The sequence below is a fragment of the Rhipicephalus microplus genome, chromosome X (genome assembly GCF_043290135.1).
Source record: "Rhipicephalus microplus isolate Deutch F79 chromosome X, USDA_Rmic, whole genome shotgun sequence".
NCBI classification, from domain to species: Eukaryota; Metazoa; Arthropoda; class Arachnida; order Ixodida; family Ixodidae; genus Rhipicephalus; species Rhipicephalus microplus.
This window is the reverse complement of record NC_134710.1, coordinates 104,283,154-104,302,958: the sequence shown is the minus strand read 5'-3', so window position 1 is coordinate 104,302,958 and position 19,805 is coordinate 104,283,154. Positions and strand designations below refer to the sequence as shown.

Below are 19,805 nucleotides of genomic sequence, written 5' to 3'. Positions count from 1 at the left end.
TTTTATTGCAGCCGATGATGATGCCAACACCGTGGAACCGTGCGCGGATAAGGGCATTGCGAATTAGGTACGCGGCAAGAGCGTTTTGGAGGAATCGGATTGCGAGAACGACAAAACTTTGGAGCCAGTGCCTCATACAGCTTATGCTACGGGCCTCGGCGAAGAGTACACTGCCGTTTGAAATAAACTCAAGATCGCCCTTATCGCTTCTACTCTTGGAAACGCGTGAATCACGGACTATTTTGCGCAAAAAAAAATTGTGTTTTCACTAGCAACTTTTTTTAAAAACTGTGTTCCATTTACTACGAACTTCGGGATACCGCGAACGCATGCCGCGTCAGGCTCAGGTTTGTTATAAGCCGGCTCGACTTATGTCTAATTTTAAACTTGGTTTTACTTTCGCGGAGGCTTCTGCTTACATAAAAATATTGAGCTTGCCTGTGCACTTTTAAGTATCCCATGTTAGAATCGACAACTATTGAAGACCTTTGGATGAAGGCTTCAAAGTTTTCAGATTAGAATCACATTTCCTGTAATTAAATGGGGCAGGACGTATTCTCTTTAGGAAAACTTTGGATTCTGGTAGTTAGTAATCTGCTCTCATTGGATACTGACCAAGTGTTTTCATTACTGAGATGTCCTTGTTTTATCAGTTTATTGCATATATTGCAGACTGTTGCTTATTGCTTATTTTTCTTACTAGCTTTCCAAAAGTAATTCTTCGGTTTTGCCTGTTACAGGCTTCATATTAACATCTTTGTCATGCACTTTGCAGTGGAAGGTGCTGAATTTGAAAAGGCCTTTCGAAACACTTGTATGCATGAAATTTAGGTACAAAGCCATTCTTGCATATCATCCTATACTGATACAGATGAATCCCTATATAATAAAGATGTGCCAGGTAGTAATTCTTGTCTTTTATACGGTATGTCTCTTTGACACATTCATTTTCTTAACACTTATTTTAATACAGGCACACCGGTGTCGTGTATACTGAAATGTCTGTTACATTAGTCTCTCTTGTAAAGGGTTCTGAATGCATTTCAGTCTAGGAAGGCTGCAACATATCGAAGTTTGCAAAGTGAATATAAAAAACGCTAGTTTGTTTATTAGTGTAACGTATATGAGACCGTTACTGCCTGTGTCACAGGACATAATTTTGAAGGTATTTATTTCGCAGTGTTTTTTTTTTGTATTCTAGGATGCTTTTCGGGCCTTGTTGCAAGATTAGGCGCCGTTGATGTTCGAGCACATGAAAAGTATAGTCAAGAAGGATGTCATGGCATGGGTGATTGAGACAAAACGGGAGCTTTCAAAGGGCTACAAGAATGCTAAAGAGGTTGCATTTCTACCATGGCTGGCTGCGTACTTTGGGGACAAAGAACAAGGGCTCTTCAAGGTTTTCGAGGTAGGTGTAGTGTACAGAATTTTGCGATTTGTATAGTATTAAGAGAAATGCTTAATAGGAACTAATAATAATAGCAGCACTAATGCATACTTGTTTAGTGCAACTCCTTCGTTCCCTTTGTGTAAACCTGCCTGATACCTGGACTTTTTTTTTGTCAAGTGTCATCGGTTGTATGTTCAGTGCAAGAATATTTTTAAGAGGGGAAAAGTGAGCTGGAGTGAAATATGCATATTCTCTATGCACTATGGGGCACTTTCTTTGATGAAATGTGTTGAGGCAAGTTCTTAATGCCACAGATATTCGAAATGTAGTGGCTGAAAAAAAAAAGTCATCGTAATATTAATATTATGCTTCGCCACATCCTCTCGTGTGCTGTCAAAAGTTTTGCTGCTTTAGTAGGCAGCATCATTGGGTTTTTGTTGTTGGCCTTCGAGTAATTCTTTCACGGGTGGTATAAGCTGTGAACGAACCAGTGAACAAACGGTCACACAGCACGTTGGACATCTAAACTGCGACTACTTTTGGATTGCAGAGAAGTTTATCATGAATACTGATAACGATGAAGATAGTGAAGTGGTGCTTTCATCCTTGTAACTGGTTGACTAATCAATGCAATGTGTTATTGCAATGCATAATCTAAATTTAGTATGTCCTAAAAAACACAAGTGCCCAGTGGGATACCACTTTTATTTATTTCATTGGTTCTGTGGGTTTAATACTTCAGGACGAAACCATTTGAACTCAATATAGTGCGCGTGATAGTGGCGGCCTTTACTGTGGGCATATTGTCGGTAATTGCTGGCTAGAAGAGCTGTGCACGCCGCTCCTCTAGCCAATTTTTGATGTGCTGCTTCAAGTGGTCACCATCCAAGATAATGGTTACTTTATTGTTGTAACAAGAATAACTATCTTCTGTCGAATGCTGTCATGAGCACTTTTATCATGCTTGCAAATAATATATGAACATTTGGAGCAGCCTGCTTTAGAGTAGGACGCCATAGCAACATACCGGACTTGATCTTTTGATGAATTTCTTTCATCCATCTATTTGCATGACATTTTGCCCACATAACATGCACCAATAAAAATGTTCTATAAAAGGTGTCTGATACACAGGAATATATGGTAGTATAATGGCCATTAAGGTATTCTAATCAGTAAAAAAAAGTGCTGCTATGAAAGCTTACAACGTGCAAGTAAGTGCTGAGCTGTGCAGTGTTTTTGGTGCATTAAGTTTTTGTGACAATAAGTAATTGGCACACTTTATGCTGGCATACACTGTGTATTTAAAAATTGGACATGCTGCTTCCTATCTCTTGTCTTTGTTGCTACAAGGGTACCTGTCCAGCAAACAGTCTTAAGCTGGGTTATGAAAGCTGCTATCGTTGCAACCATGAGCCTGCATGACTGTGTGCTTAGACAAGCCAGGCATCATTAGCAATTAAAACCACAGGTACCTGGTGGCTGGCACTCCAGCTCCCTATTCTGCTTTGCAGGTGCTCATGTGGCCACGCACTTACATTGTGAGAGTTATGGTTCACTGTGTGGCACCCTTGGTCTTGGCATGCCTTTGTATAAAATCTCGTTTCACTTGATGAATATCTGCATGTGGATTTTTTAGTTAGACTGGCACTCCAGCTCCCTATTCTGCTTTGCAGGTGCTCATGTGGCCACGCACTGACATTGTGAGAGTTATGGTTCACTGTGTGGCACTCTTGGTCTTGGCATGCCTTTGTATAAAATCTCGTTTCACTTGATGAATATCTGCATGTGGATTTTTTAGTTAGACTGGCACTCCAGCTCCCTATTCTGCTTTGCAGGTGCTCATGTGGCCATGCACTGACATTGTGAGAGTTATGGTTCATTGTGTGGCACCATTGGTCTTGGCATGCCTTTGTATAAAATCTCGTTTCACTTGATGAATATCTGCATGTGTTTTTTTTAGTTAGAAGTGCTTAATTTCCTCACCTTGACCAGACAAGATGCTATACAAATATATATAAGGTATACATTATGCATTGTGACAAAGTTTTAAGGGGAGGGAAAACACTCTTAGTAAATGGACATCCTATATAGCATATACCACTTTAAACTGAGTCATTCTTTTCCTTTTTAGCATGGCACAAGTATAACTGAAGTGCTTTCTGAGCTGCCACCTACACCCATCATTGCAGCACTAGGTAAGGTGTGTTTTCAAGTTTGTAACTAGTGCGTCAAGGAAGGTGTTCCATGCAGTGGGCGGTGCCAGGATCGATGTACTGGGGCGAGAGGAACCATGATAAGAGTTTCTTCTTGGTGGGGGGAAGGGAATTCGGGCTTGTTATGACAATGTTTGCCCTTAGGAGGATGGGCGCGATAAAGGGCAGGCAAAAATAGGGAGAGGTAGGCACCATACTGCTGCAGCCCCTGGTTTCATGTTGTAGTGGATTGACACTCTTTCATCGTGGTGCATATATACTCGTATACTTGTATCAAGATTTGCCTGTCTGGCATGGAATCAAGAATCTGAGAAACTCCGGCAGCCTAAATGGTATTGATTACAGCACTGTTAAATCAATGCACCTAATTGAAGGGGTGTCTTCTAACTTTTGAAATAAAGCCACTATTCTGTGTTCCAACCAGGTGTTGCAATGCATAAAATGCTAAATGTGTAACATGGCTAAGCCTTGCATGTTTTCATGCCACGGAAGATTTGAGGCTTATGCACTCTGTGCATATTTTTTATGCATGTATGTAGTTATGGTGTATGTATGCATGTATGAATAAATTTCAATATTTTAAAAGGTGCACTATCGGAAGGTATTCACACTATGCTGAGAAGGTATTCTACCATACTTCTTTTGTTAGTAGCAAAGAATTGGTTGATCAGGTCATCATGTTTATGGTTAACTTTGTAAATGTTGACACTCATGCTAATATTTTTACAGTAATTGTCTTGCATGTGTGTGGGGCATGCAGAATTTTTTTTTTACTTTTGCAGTAAGGGAAAGATATTGGCAAACACTGTAAGTGCTGCTATTAATAAAAGTTTGCATTATACACCATGGAAAGCGATCATTTGTCATACAGGGTTATCGCAAGCTGCTACATATCTTTGGGAAGTAAAGTAATCGAGTGGTGCATCATATGTCATTGAGAAATGTGGGTTGGTGCTACAATTAAAACTGTTTCGTCACCATGTTCAGGACTTCAGATGAGGGGCGGGTAAAGGGTAACGAATAAGAGGACAAAGGCTTTCAACAGCAGTCACGGTGCGAAACCAAGCTCTATCACTTGTAAAATACAGGGTAAAAATGAACGGTTTTTATACTGCACATCCAGCATATCGTGGGACACTGCAGTCGTGCGACATGCAACCTCTGAAGCAGTTTGACCTGCATGGATGGGAACACTCGACACGATGGTCTAGTGGTTATGGTGGTCGGACTGCTGGTCCATATGTCAGGAGATTGAATCCCAGCCGCGGTGACTCCATTTTCGATGGGTGGGGGGGAGGAAATGCTTGAGGCCCGTGTACTTAGATTTTGGTGCACTTTAGAGCCACCCCCCGCCCCTTACGGGGTCTCTCATAATTGCATTCTTGTTTTGGGACATTAAAGCCGAATAATTATTATTGTATTTGCACTGGCAGGAACAATTCTTATGATGTGCAAGGACATTCATAATGCACCTTATAGGGAGAACCTGCTCTCTGGAACATGTCTTCATATGGTCTAGATAAATTATATATAATCTCTTAAAGTAATCGGTTACTTGTAATCTATTACAAATTCTTTTAGTTTTGTAATACAATCTATGATTTTTTTCAAAACTGTAACACTTCGGGTTTTTCAATTCTTCTTGTAACTGTTTGCCCAAAATTAACACCTTACCTACAATACCTTATCTTTGGGCCAGCAGCAGCAAAGCACTGCACAACCATGACCAGTGTGCAAGGTGTTGCTTTATATGTAATACGACCTTTCGCTCCAGCACATGCATTGAGAGTGTTCAATGTAGCAGCTGATTTCTTAGCAAGAAAGCACTCAATTATCAATAATAACAACTTTGAAAAACTAATGCCGTTAAAAGTTAACCAGATCCAAATTGTTCAATTGCACAAACAGCTACAACGATTACCTATGGAAGAGACAAGACAGAGTCCAAGTTACCAACAGAAGTCTCTTTCCTTGAACACGCAGTTTTTATATGAACCCATGAGCACCATTTGTACAATCTGCTGCCGAAGTCTCCGTAAGCCTTTCAGCTTGCATCAAACCTTTAATTTTCTCTTTAACATGCCAACTCCAGTAGTTTAACATGCCAGCTACAATGTTGGAGATTAAGTAAATTTGCATTATTTTGTTACAGCAATAAATTTATGAAGTAATGCTAAAGGAATTTATTACATTTCTATGATTATTGAATTACTTTTCTAGGGCTGAATTTAACCCCCCCCCTAATCAATGCATTTAAAAAATGCAATTGCAATTTTGATCGGTTACTTGTTTACTGTAACTACAAGTCGGATGTAAATGAGCTTTTATATTAATTTTTTTTTGTTCCTAGGACGCTGCTGGAACACTTGTTAGTTGGCTGACAGCTATCAAATAAAGCGACAAAAAAATGGGCTCTCGCATTATACCATGTAAATCTTGTAAAACTTTGTAGCAATACTTAATTTTGAAATTGATGCTGTAACGTGAGTTTCACTATAGGATTCTTTAATTTTTTTTATAGGAACCATCTTTTTAGACAAATGTTATGTCACCTGTGAGCAGGAACTCTTTTGTGAAGCGACCGATTTTACCGTGGCAGTCTGTGTAATGTTCTCGACTTATTATGCATTCAACATGATGTACCCAAATAGTGCTGCGACCACACTGGAATTCTTGCAAAGGTTAGTCTTTTCTGTTGGTGGTCATTTGCATTGTTAAATGAGTGCTGTCATTCTCTCATTAAATTCAGTGCCGTCTTAAATTCAGTACTGGCATTCATTATTTCTGCACACAAATTCAAAATTGTCTGATGGCAACTACTAAAACTGTTCCCGAATATTTTTATAAGTTATGGCTCGCAAAACTCTAAAAAACATTCATCTTTTACAAATAAAAAAAAAGCATTGGCCTGATGTGTGGACTGTTAATGGTGGTATTTGCACAGTGGAATGTAGCATCGCATGCCAGGTCCTCACACTTTCTTAATGCCTACTAGTTCTTTAGTTTAGGTTAAGCACTGCACTGCAAGCTGTTGTTATGAAGAAAATTTATATTTGTGCCTTGACTTCTACAGTTTGTACAGAGTGTAACAATGCTCTCGCCTAGTTAGTGCAGACATGACTAAAACGTGTGTTCTAGGTATTCCGTGTAGCCAAGGTGCAAGATGAGAAATTTGACAGCTCGAGAGCAAAGAGTAAACAGGCATTTACACACAAGTGTAAAGAGATGTGCAAAGTGAGAAGAACTATTACTCGATTGAGAGGTCATTGTCTTTTCACAAAGGAGCAAGAGTGGGGACTTGAGATGTGGAAGAAAAAAAGAACATTTCTATCATGGTACATGCTAAGCATGAGATCACGAGTGAGACATTCCTTGCCGCTACGATTGACGGTAGAACGGTTATGGTGCTTGGCTGCAGACTTAAAAGTTGTGGACTCGAACCAGGTTGTGGCAGTCACATTTTGATAGAGGTGATAGAAGCCGAAGCGCTGTGTGATGTCACTTCACGTTAAAGAAAATGAGATACTCAAACTTTTCAGAGCCTTCTACAACTGTGTGCCTCATAATTATATAGTGGTTTTGGCACGTAAAATCCCTCATATTAAGTACAGGGATGGCTGTTTCAGAGTACAATGGGGAGTAGATGGCTGCATGTGCAGTGATGGTTGCTGTTTAAAAAAGAAATGTATATAGTATATATAGGTATATAGTATATACCGTATTTACTCGCATAATCCTCGTACTTTTTTTGCCGGAAAACTGATGAAAAGTTGGGGGGTGCGAGAATTACACGGGGAAAACTTTCTACTAAAACGTACAGAGCGAAAAAGAAAACGAAGTGGCCGCAAATCGGGATTCTCACACAAACAACGAACAGCAAGCTTTAAGAAGTACTAATTAAAACTTACCTCAACAATAAAAGGAGAGGTTCAACACAAGACAAGATTAAATTGAGACACAAAAAGTGGAAGCAAATAGTCGAGAATTAGTATATCATACGCAAAGCTTGCGGGCGTAGTGGTAGCGTTCGTCGCTCAACAGGAACCCTCAAAAGGTAAGCGTGGGACGTCAGTATTGGGCGGATGGCTATTTACCAGAATTGTCCGCAGTTTCCTTCTTAAGAAATAAAGTTTACGATCAATCCCAAGAGCCTACCGGCGGCCCTGTTGCCGTTCTTTAGTGCATTATCTATCACTTGCAACTTGAAAGCAGCCGTACAGCTTCAGTATCGCCTCATAACTTGACAAGGTTACTGACGCAACATACAAAACACGCCGCAACGCGCACTGGCCACTTCGGCTTCGCTTGAGTTGGATTGACATTCTGTGCAATAGTACGCTTGATGCTTAAGAGATGGCGCCAGATGACGTGCGCTATCATCATCAGTGGCTAGAAAGAGCAGACGGCATTATTGCAGCAGTTTTCGGGGGTGCAATAATTACTCGGGAAAAAAAAGAAATCGTATTTTCGTTGGGCGATGTGGGGGGTGCGAGAATTGTGCGAGTGCGAGGATTACGCGAGTAAATACTAATAGTACATATAGTATTGGCATACCTAAATCTAGAGTAAACTGTGAAATTCTGAGTGGATGTCTTGTCCAGTTTTGTAGCTAATTTCTGCACTGTTCCAGGAAACATTTTGCACCCTGTCATGCACCACATTCATGCAACCCTGATTTGCTTCAATCAAACCAAATCCCAATTAGAAACATTGATAACCTCATTCAGGTGCAGGCACTTAGCAACGCAATTACACAGTGATATTTATTTTTTTCCTCATAATTAGCACTCTGCCAACTAAGCTCATGACATCCATGGTTAATTTCAGGTTCCTACAAGCAAAACCATGACTTTCGAGATTGGTATTTGCAATTCAGATGAGATTCCTACGGTGCACATATTTGGCATATACACGACCTTCAGTATTTGTGTCCACTGCCTGAAGCTTTTGCATTGGTGCGGATTTCTTGTCAGTGGTGCTTCGATAGTATAATCACGCGGTCCGGTCATGTTTCCTTGCTTGCCTTAGGCTGATTGTGTGCATCAAAACCAATTGTATTGCACCTTGCCAAGAATGAGACGTTCATGCTTACCCTGCTTTTTTTTCTTTTTTTTTGTTCCCTGGAGTAAAAAAAAATCTGTTGCCACCATCTTGAGTTTTGGTGCTATTCCCTCAAGCCGACCCTACACTTTTCTGGTAATTTATTTTGTTATGCAGATGTGGAGGGGGGACATTTGCTTTAAATAGGTTACTTCAAGGCATTACTTTTTTTATTGTATTTCCTGTTGCACATTGAATTTGATAATTGCTTTACACCCATTGTTTCATTACATTGCATTCTACGTTGACAGATCTCTGCCACATTAGGCCATTTCGCCTCCACTGAAATGGGACTGTGTACTGTGCAATGTCTGTGCACGGTAAAGAACACCAGATGGTCGAAATTTCTAGAGCCTTCCACCATGGGGTCCCTCAGAATCGTGCATTAGCGTTGGGTGTTGTACCCCACATATTATTAATATTATAAACATTATTATTACATGTCCACATCCTTTTAGTCTGCTGCACATATATCTATGCAAAAACAAGCAACAAAAACAAACTTGAGGGTCGTGCACCAGCTGTATCGTAACCATGTGCACAAGTTGCAAAACCAGAATATTTTTTATAATGTATGGAGTGTTTGCAAAAAAAGCCGCTATGCACATGTACACGCCGCATTATGATAAGTCACTCGACACAACCAACAGTGCCTTGAAATTTCGCTTCAGCTGGTTACACTGTCAAATGCATTAGTTGCTACTAATGCATTGTGAACCATTTGGTCATGTGGTTGTTCAGACCATCACGACTTGGAAAAATAATTATTTTTTAGATAGTGGTCAAAGGCTTAGGCAGAATTTTTCTTCTCGGGAGAAGAGGGGGCACCTGCCATGGCAAAAAAAAATGTGGGGAAGGAAGAGCATAGGCCCAGTGTGCCACCCACCCCCCCTGGCTAAGCCTGTAATAATATCTCAGGTAACTGCTTTCTATGGTGGTAATATACATTCTTGGGGTAGCAAGACAGTTAAAGCGCATGGATGGTCCTTTTGCTAACTAAAGAAAATTTTCATTTTACAGGTAGCTGTTTCATATCAATCCATCAAAGAGTACCAAGCGTGAGGGATGACAGCGGTCGAGGACATCTGCTAATGCAAAAGTAATGAAGCTCAACCATGTGCTACAAGCAAACGTCCTGTCAGAGCAGCTGAACTGTCCTAACCAGGTGTGTTTTATTAATCATGAAGTGTCTTTTAATAGCTTATTCTCATGTGGTACAGTTTTTCATGTGAAGTGCTGCATTTTAACAGCAGATCATGAGTGCAAGCTTATCAAGATTTTCTGCACAATTGTTTATTTTTGTGTTTTTGATTTGAACCTCTACAAGACCCTGATATAACTGAAAATTCATTGTAGGAGATACCAGTGTTCTTGTATCATAATAGGGTTGGTCAGATGATGACATGGTATACCCTGCTAACTCGCACGATTTGTACACCAACTATCAGTGTCCGTATTGCACTAATTTTGGTGCTCAAGTTTGTTTTGTGTCAATACGCAGGGAATCCCCTACACATCTCCCCCCTCCACTTTTTTTTCCTTAGTGGATTGTATTGGAAGTGTCGGTTATGTGCAAGAAAATGCAATCGCTGGAAAAATTACATGTCAGCATGCATCTCTTATGAAAAATCTTGGGTATTTATTTTTTCAAATCTGGGAACAGAAATCTAGTGATAATTTTCAAAGTGACGACTGCAATGATTCCAAAATATGTAAAATATCACATTTTTAGGTTTGATTTTAAGACAAATAAAGATAACAACAAAAAGCTTTGGCGATTTCTGGGAAAAGAAATCTTTTATATATGCAAGACTCATGACCAGTTTTTATTCTTCCTTCTGAGCATAAAGCATCATTATTATTATTTGCATGTGCATGCTGTTCTCCATCCAAGACCTGTCCATTTTTTTGCATGAATCTCGACAGACTGAAAATCTGTCAGTATCATAGCTTCCATTGGCTTGGCACTACATAGGCGCAATGTTTGGAAGCGAGGGGTTACAGAGCAGCAAAGTTGTGTCAACACTCAGTGAGTTCCACAGTTGCACTGGTGGAGCTTAGTTTCAGCACATGCTGGTTGAACTTGGGAAGCGAATCCGCATTGCTGGCCTCAGTAGTTGTCAAGTGACTGGCTCAACAGATGTGTCTGGAAGGTGTCTAAAACAGTCCCAAACTTCCGTGACATTAGCTAGTTTCTATCTGTGTCTGAGATACCTTTTTGAATTGTGCCATGCCATTTTGAGGCTAGTTTAGTGTAAACCTTTTCAGAACAAGATTTCACTGATATGGCAGAGCTCTTGGGTACTCTTCACAATATAGCTCCTGCCTGATCATTATTGAAAGTTGACACTCTCTGCCACATATTGGTTTTGGAGAGATGACTGAAGCATGGCCTTGGAAGTTTTCGGCTTCTGGGCATCTCAACGTGCCCCGAGTGGGTCTCTTGTCAGAATTCCCTTAACATGATCAACTTTTTTCGAAAAAGTATATGACCTAAATGGCTGCTACATTGCTGTAATCATGCAAGTTTTCATGAAGTTGCATTAAGATGCTCAGCACTTTTATGAGTTAGCAATTGGCAAAAACTTTACAACTTTGCCATTTATTTGAAACTACTGAATGTGACTTTTTGTCTGGTTGAAAAGCTGGTAGGACAGTAAATTAGTATGTTCTCTTGGTACAGCTCCTTAACATGTTTAAATAACACTGTGTGCTTTGCACTTTATGTGCTGAAGCTTAAACATTGCAAAGGAACGACAAAAACAAGTGTTATTTCCAACAATCGTTCACTTAACCAACACAAATATACATACCTGACACATGTTATCGCAGCCATATCTGTCAAAGCAAAACCAAAAGGCAGCAGAACTACATAGGAGCATCAAGTGCAGGTGAATTCAAGGAAGCTACTAGTTTCTTTTTAGTTAGTACAATGAATGACTAGTTGAGGCAGTAGCAATATCTAATGGAACCTGTATCAACGATTCAGTACTCACGGCGTTCAGTCCCCAGCGGCTGCGAAGCAACTGACCATGGCGGCGGTCAGATCTGCAACGCAGCAGAGGGTGCTAAGAATCTCTGGATCCAGACAGGCCGCCATTTGAACCGGAACTTGGCAACGTTTAATGCCTTATCTAGTCGGGCAAGTCTAGTTGTGCTATTTGAGGAGCTAGAGGGCATTAAATGGGAAGTAATAGGGCTCAGTGAGGATAGGAGGACAGACGAGGCCTATACAGTGCTACAGAACGGGCACGTTCTTTTCTATTTGGGCTTGGCTGACAGAAGAGAACTGGGAGTGGGGTGCTTTATTCACAGAAACATAGCTGGCAACATACAGGAATACTATGCAATAATGAAAGGGTGGTAGGTATCGTAATTAAACTCAATAAGAGATACAAGATGAAGGTGGTAAAGGCCGATGCACCTACCTCCAGCCATGATGACGCTTCAGTTGAAAGCTTCTATGAAGACGTGGAATCGGCAATGAGTAAGTTAAAAACACAGTATACTATACTGATGGGAGACGTTAATGCGAAGGTAGAAAAGAAGCAGGCTGGAGACCAGGCCGTGGGAGATTATGGCATTGGTACTAAAAATGCCAGAGCAGAGCTTCTAGTAGAATTCACAGAACGCAATAATTTACGGATTTTAAATACCTTCTACCGAAAACAAGGAAACCGTAAGTGGACATGAAGGAGCTCTAATGGTGAAAATAAGAACGAAATAGACTTTATAATGAGTGCACACCCAGGCATCGTGCAGGATGTGGAAGTGGTTGGCAAGGTACGATGCAGTGACCATAGAATGGTACGGTCTCGAATTCGCCTAAACTTGAAGAAGGAACGACAGAAACTGATACGCAAGAAGCCAATCAATCAGCTAGCACTGAGAGGGAAAGTACAGGAATTCAGAGTGTCACTGCAGAACAGGTACTCGGCTCTCAGTGAGGAAACCAACCTTAGCGTAGATACAATGAATGATAATCGGACGAGTATCATTACGGAGTGCGCAGTGGAAGTTGGAGGTAGGGTAGTTAGACAGGACACTGGCAAGCTTTCCGAGGAAACTAAGAATCTCATTAAGAAGCATCAAAGCATGAAAGTCTCAAGTGCAATAGACAAAAGAGAACTGGCAGAGGTTTCGAAGTTGATTAATAGGTCTGAGGTATTCGATGTAAGAAGTTATAACATGGAGAGAATTGAACACGCTCTAAAAAATGGAGGAAGCGTCAAAGCAGTGATGAGGAAACTTTGGATAGGCAAAAATCGGATGTATGCACTGAGGGACAAAGAAGGCAAAGTAACCACTAATATGGATAGCATAGTTAAAATAGCGGAGGAGTTCTACAGAGATCTGTTCAGTAGCCGGGACAACCACTATCTTAATACTATAAGAACTAGCAGTAACCCAAATGACACCCCACAAGTAATGATAGAAGTCAGAAAAGCTTTGGAGAGCATGCAAAGAGGCAAAGCTGCTGGTGAGGATCAGGTGACATCAGATCTGCTGAAAGATGGAGGACAGATTGTGTTAGAAAAACTAGCGACCCTGTTTACAAAGTGTCTCCTAACGGGAAGAGTATCAGAGTTTTGGAAGAATGCAAACATTATCTTAATACATAAGAAAGGAGATGACAAGGACTTCAAGAATTACAGGCCGATCAGCTTGCTCTCCGTAGTATACTAGCTATTTACAAAGGTAATTGCTAGCAGAGTAACGAATACATTAGAATTCAATCAACCAAAGGAACAAGCAGGATTTCAAACAGGCTACTCAACAATCGACCACATTCATATTATCAACCAGGTAATAGAGAAATGCTCAGAATTTAGCCAACCACTATACATAGGCTTCATTAGTTACGAGAAGGCGTTTACATGGCTATTGATATTTCTACTGAATCAGACACTGCAGAATCAGGGCATCGACGAAGCATATATAACCATCCTGGAAGAAATCTACAGGGGATCAAGTGCTACCATAGTACTTCATAAATAAAGCAACAAAATACCAATCAAGAAGATGTAAGGCAGGGGGACACAATCTCTCCCATGCTATTTACCGCGTGCTTACATGAGGTTTTCAGATGCCTAGAATGGGAACAGTTAGGCATAAGAGTTAATGGAGAGTACCTTAGTAACCTGCGCTTCTCGGATGACATTGCATTGCTGAGTAACTCGGGGGACGAATTGCAACTCATGATTACAGAGTTAGACAAGGAGAGCAGAAAAGTAGGTCTTAAAATTAACCTGCAGACAACGAAATAATGTACAACAATCTCGGAAGGGAGAAGCGCTTCGAGATAGGTAATAGTGCACTTAAAGTTGTAAAAGACTATGTCCACTTAGGGCAGGTAATAACTGCGGAGCTGAAGCACGAGATTGAAGTAAATAGAAGAATAAAAATGGGGTGGAGCACATTTTGCAAGCACTCTCAAATCATGACAGGTAAATTGACACTATCCCTCAAGAGGAAGTTTACAACAGCTGCATCTTGCCGGTACTTAGCTACGGAGCAGAAACCTGGAGACTTACAAAGAGGATTCAGCTTAAATTGAGGACGACATAGCGAGCAATGGAAAGAAAAAGGGTAGGTGTAACCTTAAGAGACAAGAAGAGAGCAGAGTGGATCAGGGAACAAATGGGGGTTAAGGATATCATAGTTGAAATTAAGAAGAGGAAATGGACATGGGCCGGGCATGTAGTGCGTAGACAGAATAAGCACTGGTCATTAAAGGTAACTAACTGGATTCCCAGAGAAGGCAAGTGAGTTAGGGGGAGACAGAAGGTTAGGTGGGCAGATGAGATTAAGAAGTTTGCAGGTATAAATTGGCAGCAGCAAGCACAGGACCGACTTAACTCATGGAACATGGGAGAGGTCTTTGTCCTGCAGTGGACGTAGTCAGGCTGATGATGATGTGTCAACAATCATTTTGTTGCCATTGTTAAAGTGACTTGTCATCACTTTGATGGTTTTTAGGTGGGTGAAGCTGCTCAATGCTAATGCATTCCTTTGTTTCATAAAACAACAGGCTTTTTTTGCACTTCTTGATTTTCATTTTTGGTATTCTAGCAGCTCACTTTGTGAAATGCCAATGCCTGTCTTTATTTCATGAAGCTACAGTGTTGACCACTCATCTTAGTATCGAAAGAATCACCATTTGGTTGGGGCAGTAGCTAATGTAATCCGCATTAACAAGCCATCTAATGCACTAACAAAAAAAAAAGGTCTAGTTTACATAAACTCTTTTGCATGAGTTATTTCAGTGTACTTTTACGGCTTTTTGGTTTTAGTTTGTTTCATCGACTTTATGTTACAACAAGTATAGTGGTGATCACATGTCTCAGGCATATCTTCGTGTGTTGTAGTTGCAAATAACAGTTGTAAATCAGTGCTTGTCTTTTTGTTTATCTTTTTTCTGTGCACTTTTCTTGTGCCATAAGCCGGTTCTTGTCTTTTTCTGGCTCTTTTTTTCTGCACACTTTTTTGTTTGTGCCATAATACATTATGGAATACCAACTAGCCCACTTCCACACCTTGCTTAAAGAACGCTCCAAACTTCATCACTCGAGATTGCACATCGGGCATACAAGCTGCAGAAATTGCATGGTCAGTGCTCGCATGAATCAGATGTGCTGAATATTTCATATGTAAGATGACGATCGCGTCAGCTTCGCAGATTTTTTTTTGCAATTTTTCACACGCATTCCGCTGAGGTTGTGGCTGCAGCCACAATGTCCTTATATCTTGCCTTCTGCAGGATGTAGCAGGAAAGCTTTGCTTACTATGCTGGTCACCAGATATCTGTTCGAAGCATTCACTCAGTCAACATTAAACAATCCGTTCAATTATTTTTTTACTGTTATTGAGAGCATTGGTGGTATGCACAGCAGTGTTGTTTATGGATTCGTTGATCCAGGCATTAGCATTCCTGCATCCGCAAAAAGTTTAATTAGTATATCTTTGTCATAAACTTCTTTTGGGTATATCAGCTCAGATGTTCGTCCTGTTAGCATGGTCTTTGTGGCTTTGTGGTTCTTACATGTGATACCTTGCATGTTTAAACGGCTGTTGTGCTGATTCTAATATATAGTAAATGTATGTCTTTCTTATTGCTTATGTCATCTGGTTCAACATCTTTTGCATGTTGCATGTTGCCTGCAGGACATATCAGCGAGTGTTTACTGAATTGTTTGCACTGTCTAAGCTTCTAGGAGTACCATCTATAACTAATTCTGGGATTATGCTATATGCTAGTGAATTGGGTTATGGAGCATCTGCAGTAGATTGGTGACCATCTCAGCTTAGCAAAGACAACAGCATTTTAGTGCGCAAATACTGCCATCTTCAATTGTTGTGATATTCAGATACTCATTATCCTCATACCATCCTCTACTGTCTTTCATTTTACAATTTCTAGGGCTTGTCTCGTAATAATATTGTGATTCTAAGGTTTAGAACCCCAACACTTCTATATGTTATTCTCCAAAGCTGAACTTGTTTCTACCAATACTGTAACCCAGCTAGATGTCAACCTTCAACATCCTTTCGATGGTACAGGTGCTCACTGTCAATGCAAAAAAAGGGCCAGGGTGTTCTGGAGACCAGCACTTTCAGCTAAATAACTGATTGTTAAGCAGCCAGCCAACTCCTTGATTCTATGTCAGGCAAAGGAAAATCTCTCAAAATGTGTACATTCTGTTCGTGAAAACTTTTTGCCTTTATTGTAGGAATGACATTGAATTTCTTGAAATATTGCATGCAGCTGGTAAGTACTTGATATATCATGTGAGGAAGAGTTTTTAATTATTAGCGCCCTGCTGCCACATGGCTCTTATTTAAGAAGATACTGACAAAAATACTGCACTTGCATTTCATTTTTTTCACGTGGCGCACTAATTATTGGCATGTGCTGCTATAAACAATTACAGGATACTCATTATGAACCAGTCTCAGTTTCAGTTGGGAAGAGCTCCAAAAACAAAAATTGGCCCCGTATCTGCATGTAATCTGCAAATGTCGTTGAAAGACGATAGTCTTGCGTGTGGAGAGAGTGAACAAAACATTTATTTGATGTTCTGCGCAAGAAAATCTGTGAATGGTATTCCGGAGGCGCTGCGTTAGAGTGCCTTGAGCGTGCAGCGGAGGCGAACGAGTGCATCAAGTCATGCCACACGTGAGAAATGAGCTCTATCTGGCAGTTTCTTTTGGAAAACAAAGCACGTGGCCATGCGCGCCCGTCTCGGAGGTGATGAGCTGTAGAACGCAAGGCGACGGTTAGGTGCCTTCACCATCTCGTCTTGGCAAAGCATTGGAAACACTCCCCGTTCCGTGCAAGCGTTGCATGGCAAGCGCAGCGTGATAAGCGGTACGGTCCTTAAAATTATTTATTTATGCATTTTCTAGTAAGAGATCCGTATGCAGAATATATGCGTGTTGTTATGATGCCCCAGACATGCGCAATAATTGCTTTTTAATTGACAAGCATGAACGCTAAACCAGCACAAGCATGAACGCTAAACCTTGAGCAACATTGGTGGTCGCTGCAGATGGGGTCGGCCGTTTCAAGTACCCGATGCCGGTACAAATGCACAGACACACAGACATACAAACAGACAGACAGACCAAAATTTTTGCGTCGAAGGTCCCAAGAAAGACTATCGTATTTAATAAGCAGACAGGTGCAACTATCACACCTAGCATGGGCTGATGCCCTTCTACACCAACACCAGCACACAGAACTGTGACACGCTTTAATGCAGTCCTCATGAACTCCTTTCAAACAGGGAAATAAAAAAGCAGAGTCGCTAAACATGAAGTGTGCATCGAGTCCATTGACTATACTTATTGGTGGCCGCTCGCAAGTCTATCTGCTGGCACTAATAGGCAAAGGGGAAATGATGACTATGTTGATAAAACTTGTCGCACCGACATCGGGCAAGCAGAGCGTCACTTTCAAGGGTGTCATTTCTGCGAGGAGTGGCATATAGCACTGAATCACGCATGCAAACTTCAAAATTCATATAGACCAGATTCCAACCAATATTTGCAAACGATAGCCCCCCCCCCCCCTTCCCGCGGTGTTCTATGGCTAAGGTGTTTGGCTGCTGACCAGCAGGTCGTGGGATCGAATCCCGGCTGCGGTGGTCGCATTTTCGATGGAGGCGAAACTGGTGGCCCGTGTGCTTAGATTTGGGCGCACTTTAAACAACCCCAGGTGGTAAGAATTTCCGAAGCCCTCCACTACGGCTTCTCTCATAATCATATGGTGGCTTTGAGACGTTAAACCCACATGTCATCATCAATATTTGCAGACGGTATGCACATCTTCATGGGAATCCATGCCATAAATTATTTCAGCTGCGAAATTTTGTGTTGATACCTTCCTAAACCTACGACCGTGCACTGGTTCACAGAATGCCATTAGTTTTTTTTTCTTTTCATTCTTTTCCAGGTAGTTAACAAATAAACATAATTTAGCCTCATTGTCTCATGGCAGAACAGTCAGTGCATGTGTAATGCAAACACCATGCAGCAATACAACAAAATAACAGTTGGCATGTTTTGAATTTTTTTGAAACATTGGCATCTTCTAGAAACATGGCTTGGTGTAATAATTGTTTTACGCAAATACAAGCAAGCCTTTTTATCTTTTGCATGATCAGTGCTGATATTTGTTTCTCCCTGCTATCATGCAAAATAGCGAACCAGGTTCAACCTGTTTGATGCTCCCTGCTTTCCTCTTCTTTTCCCCCCTCTCTCACCATCTCTCTGCGCTGTGCAGGGGCAGTGTAATGTACACGTAAGGCTACCAAAATGTGGTGAGACTACGTGATTGCTACAATTCTTGCTTTTTGTACTCGAGGAGCGTGATTGTGATGATACTCCTTTTGTTTTTCAGTGAACACACCTGCGGAATTGTTACCGGTGCCACAGGAATGTGCCAGAAGTACAAATGCCACAATTATTTATTATAAAGGCTTTTGAGGAGCACAATTGCCACAACTGTTTGTAGGTTTTCATAAGACTTTTTATTACATTCTTGATCTGTAATAAGACATTACGATCAATTAAAGTTTCTGTGAATTCACATTGCGTATGCTTCACGTATATTTTTTATGTGCATCTGCATAAAAAATCCAAGCAATGCATTTTTTAATGCATGCCTATTATTTAACTTATGGATGATGCATTTGTTCCTAACGTACAGCTAGCATTCTGATTAAATTATAGCATCACATAGATGGCACTACAAAGTGGCCCTCGTAAAAAGAAATCCCAGCGATGCTGTTCTTTTTATGCATGCTTAATATTACACTTACGAAGGATGCATTTGTTCCTTACATACAGCAAGCGTATTGATTGAAACATAGCACCACATAGTTGGCCCTACGGTGTATAATCCCATAATGTGCTCTTCATTCCATTGTTATGGAGTCGGGTGATGTTATGCATTACTATCCGTACCTAATTGAATGCTACGTCATTTCTTGACTTTCATTTTATTCGTACAGGCGTGGCTGGCAGCATGTTACCTACAGGTTTTTCCGTATACAGTCGACGACCGATACTTCGGACTTCACGGAGAATGCAAATAAGTCCGAATTATCGAAAGTCGAAAAAAACGAATGCGTCAGAAAAAAAAAATACTTTTATTGACACTTCAGTCTACCGGTGGCCGAAAAAAGTCGTTAATGCGTTGCTGCATGCACTTCCGCTTACGTGCACGCAAGTCCACCTGTATCTCCGCCAGTGTGATAGGATCGCTGTTCGACGACGAAAGAACAGCGAGGGCTCGGGACAGGTCTGCATGCGACGGCTCCAGAGCACACGGCGCGTCATCATCGTGAGTCAGAACCGCTGTTTGACGGATGCAGAACCTGCTCAATTATGTCGTCGTCATTCAATTCGGCACACGACGACACTGCGCTGTCGACGTTTGCAATGTCTTCAAACGTAACATTCTCGGGAATCGGCACACCGCAGCCTCGCAGGTCGTCGATAACGTCCGCACCTGAGCTCGATGCGCTGGGCGGCAGGTCCGGCTCTTCAGTTGCATTGTCGGGTTCTTCGGCTGCAGTGTCGGCGGTGTCGGGCTA

General features: G+C 41.1%; 1 protein-coding gene across 2 annotated transcripts; it reads left to right on the top strand.

Annotated features, from left to right (window-relative positions):
• Positions 1–586: 586 nt before the first annotated feature.
• On the top strand, positions 587–18,796 carry LOC142776935 (uncharacterized). Of its 2 annotated transcripts, XM_075881253.1 has the most exons (5): positions 587–1,408; positions 3,525–3,588; positions 6,128–6,287; positions 9,727–9,871; positions 18,608–18,796. In XM_075881253.1, the coding sequence occupies exons 1-4, from the start codon at positions 1,241–1,243 to the stop codon at positions 9,728–9,730; spliced, it is 396 nt and encodes a 131-aa protein (XP_075737368.1). In that variant the 5' UTR covers positions 587–1,240; the 3' UTR covers positions 9,731–9,871; positions 18,608–18,796. The 2 variants fall into 2 exon arrangements, with proteins under 2 accessions (XP_075737368.1, XP_075737367.1); XM_075881252.1 differs by lacking the exons at positions 9,727–9,871; positions 18,608–18,796 and having other exon boundaries at positions 6,128–6,663.
• Positions 18,797–19,805: the final 1,009 nt, after the last annotated feature.

Excerpts from the sequence above, each read along its gene's own strand:
- LOC142776935 (XM_075881252.1), top strand. The coding sequence starts at position 1,241 with ATGTTCGAGCACATGAAAAGTATAGTCAAGAAGGATGTCATGGCATGG. Across the intron at positions 1,409-3,524 it reads GGCTCTTCAAGGTTTTCGAG|CATGGCACAAGTATAACTGA; the intron begins GTAGGTGTAGTG and ends TTTCCTTTTTAG. Across the intron at positions 3,589-6,127 it reads ACCCATCATTGCAGCACTAG|GAACCATCTTTTTAGACAAA; the intron begins GTAAGGTGTGTT and ends TTTTTTTTATAG.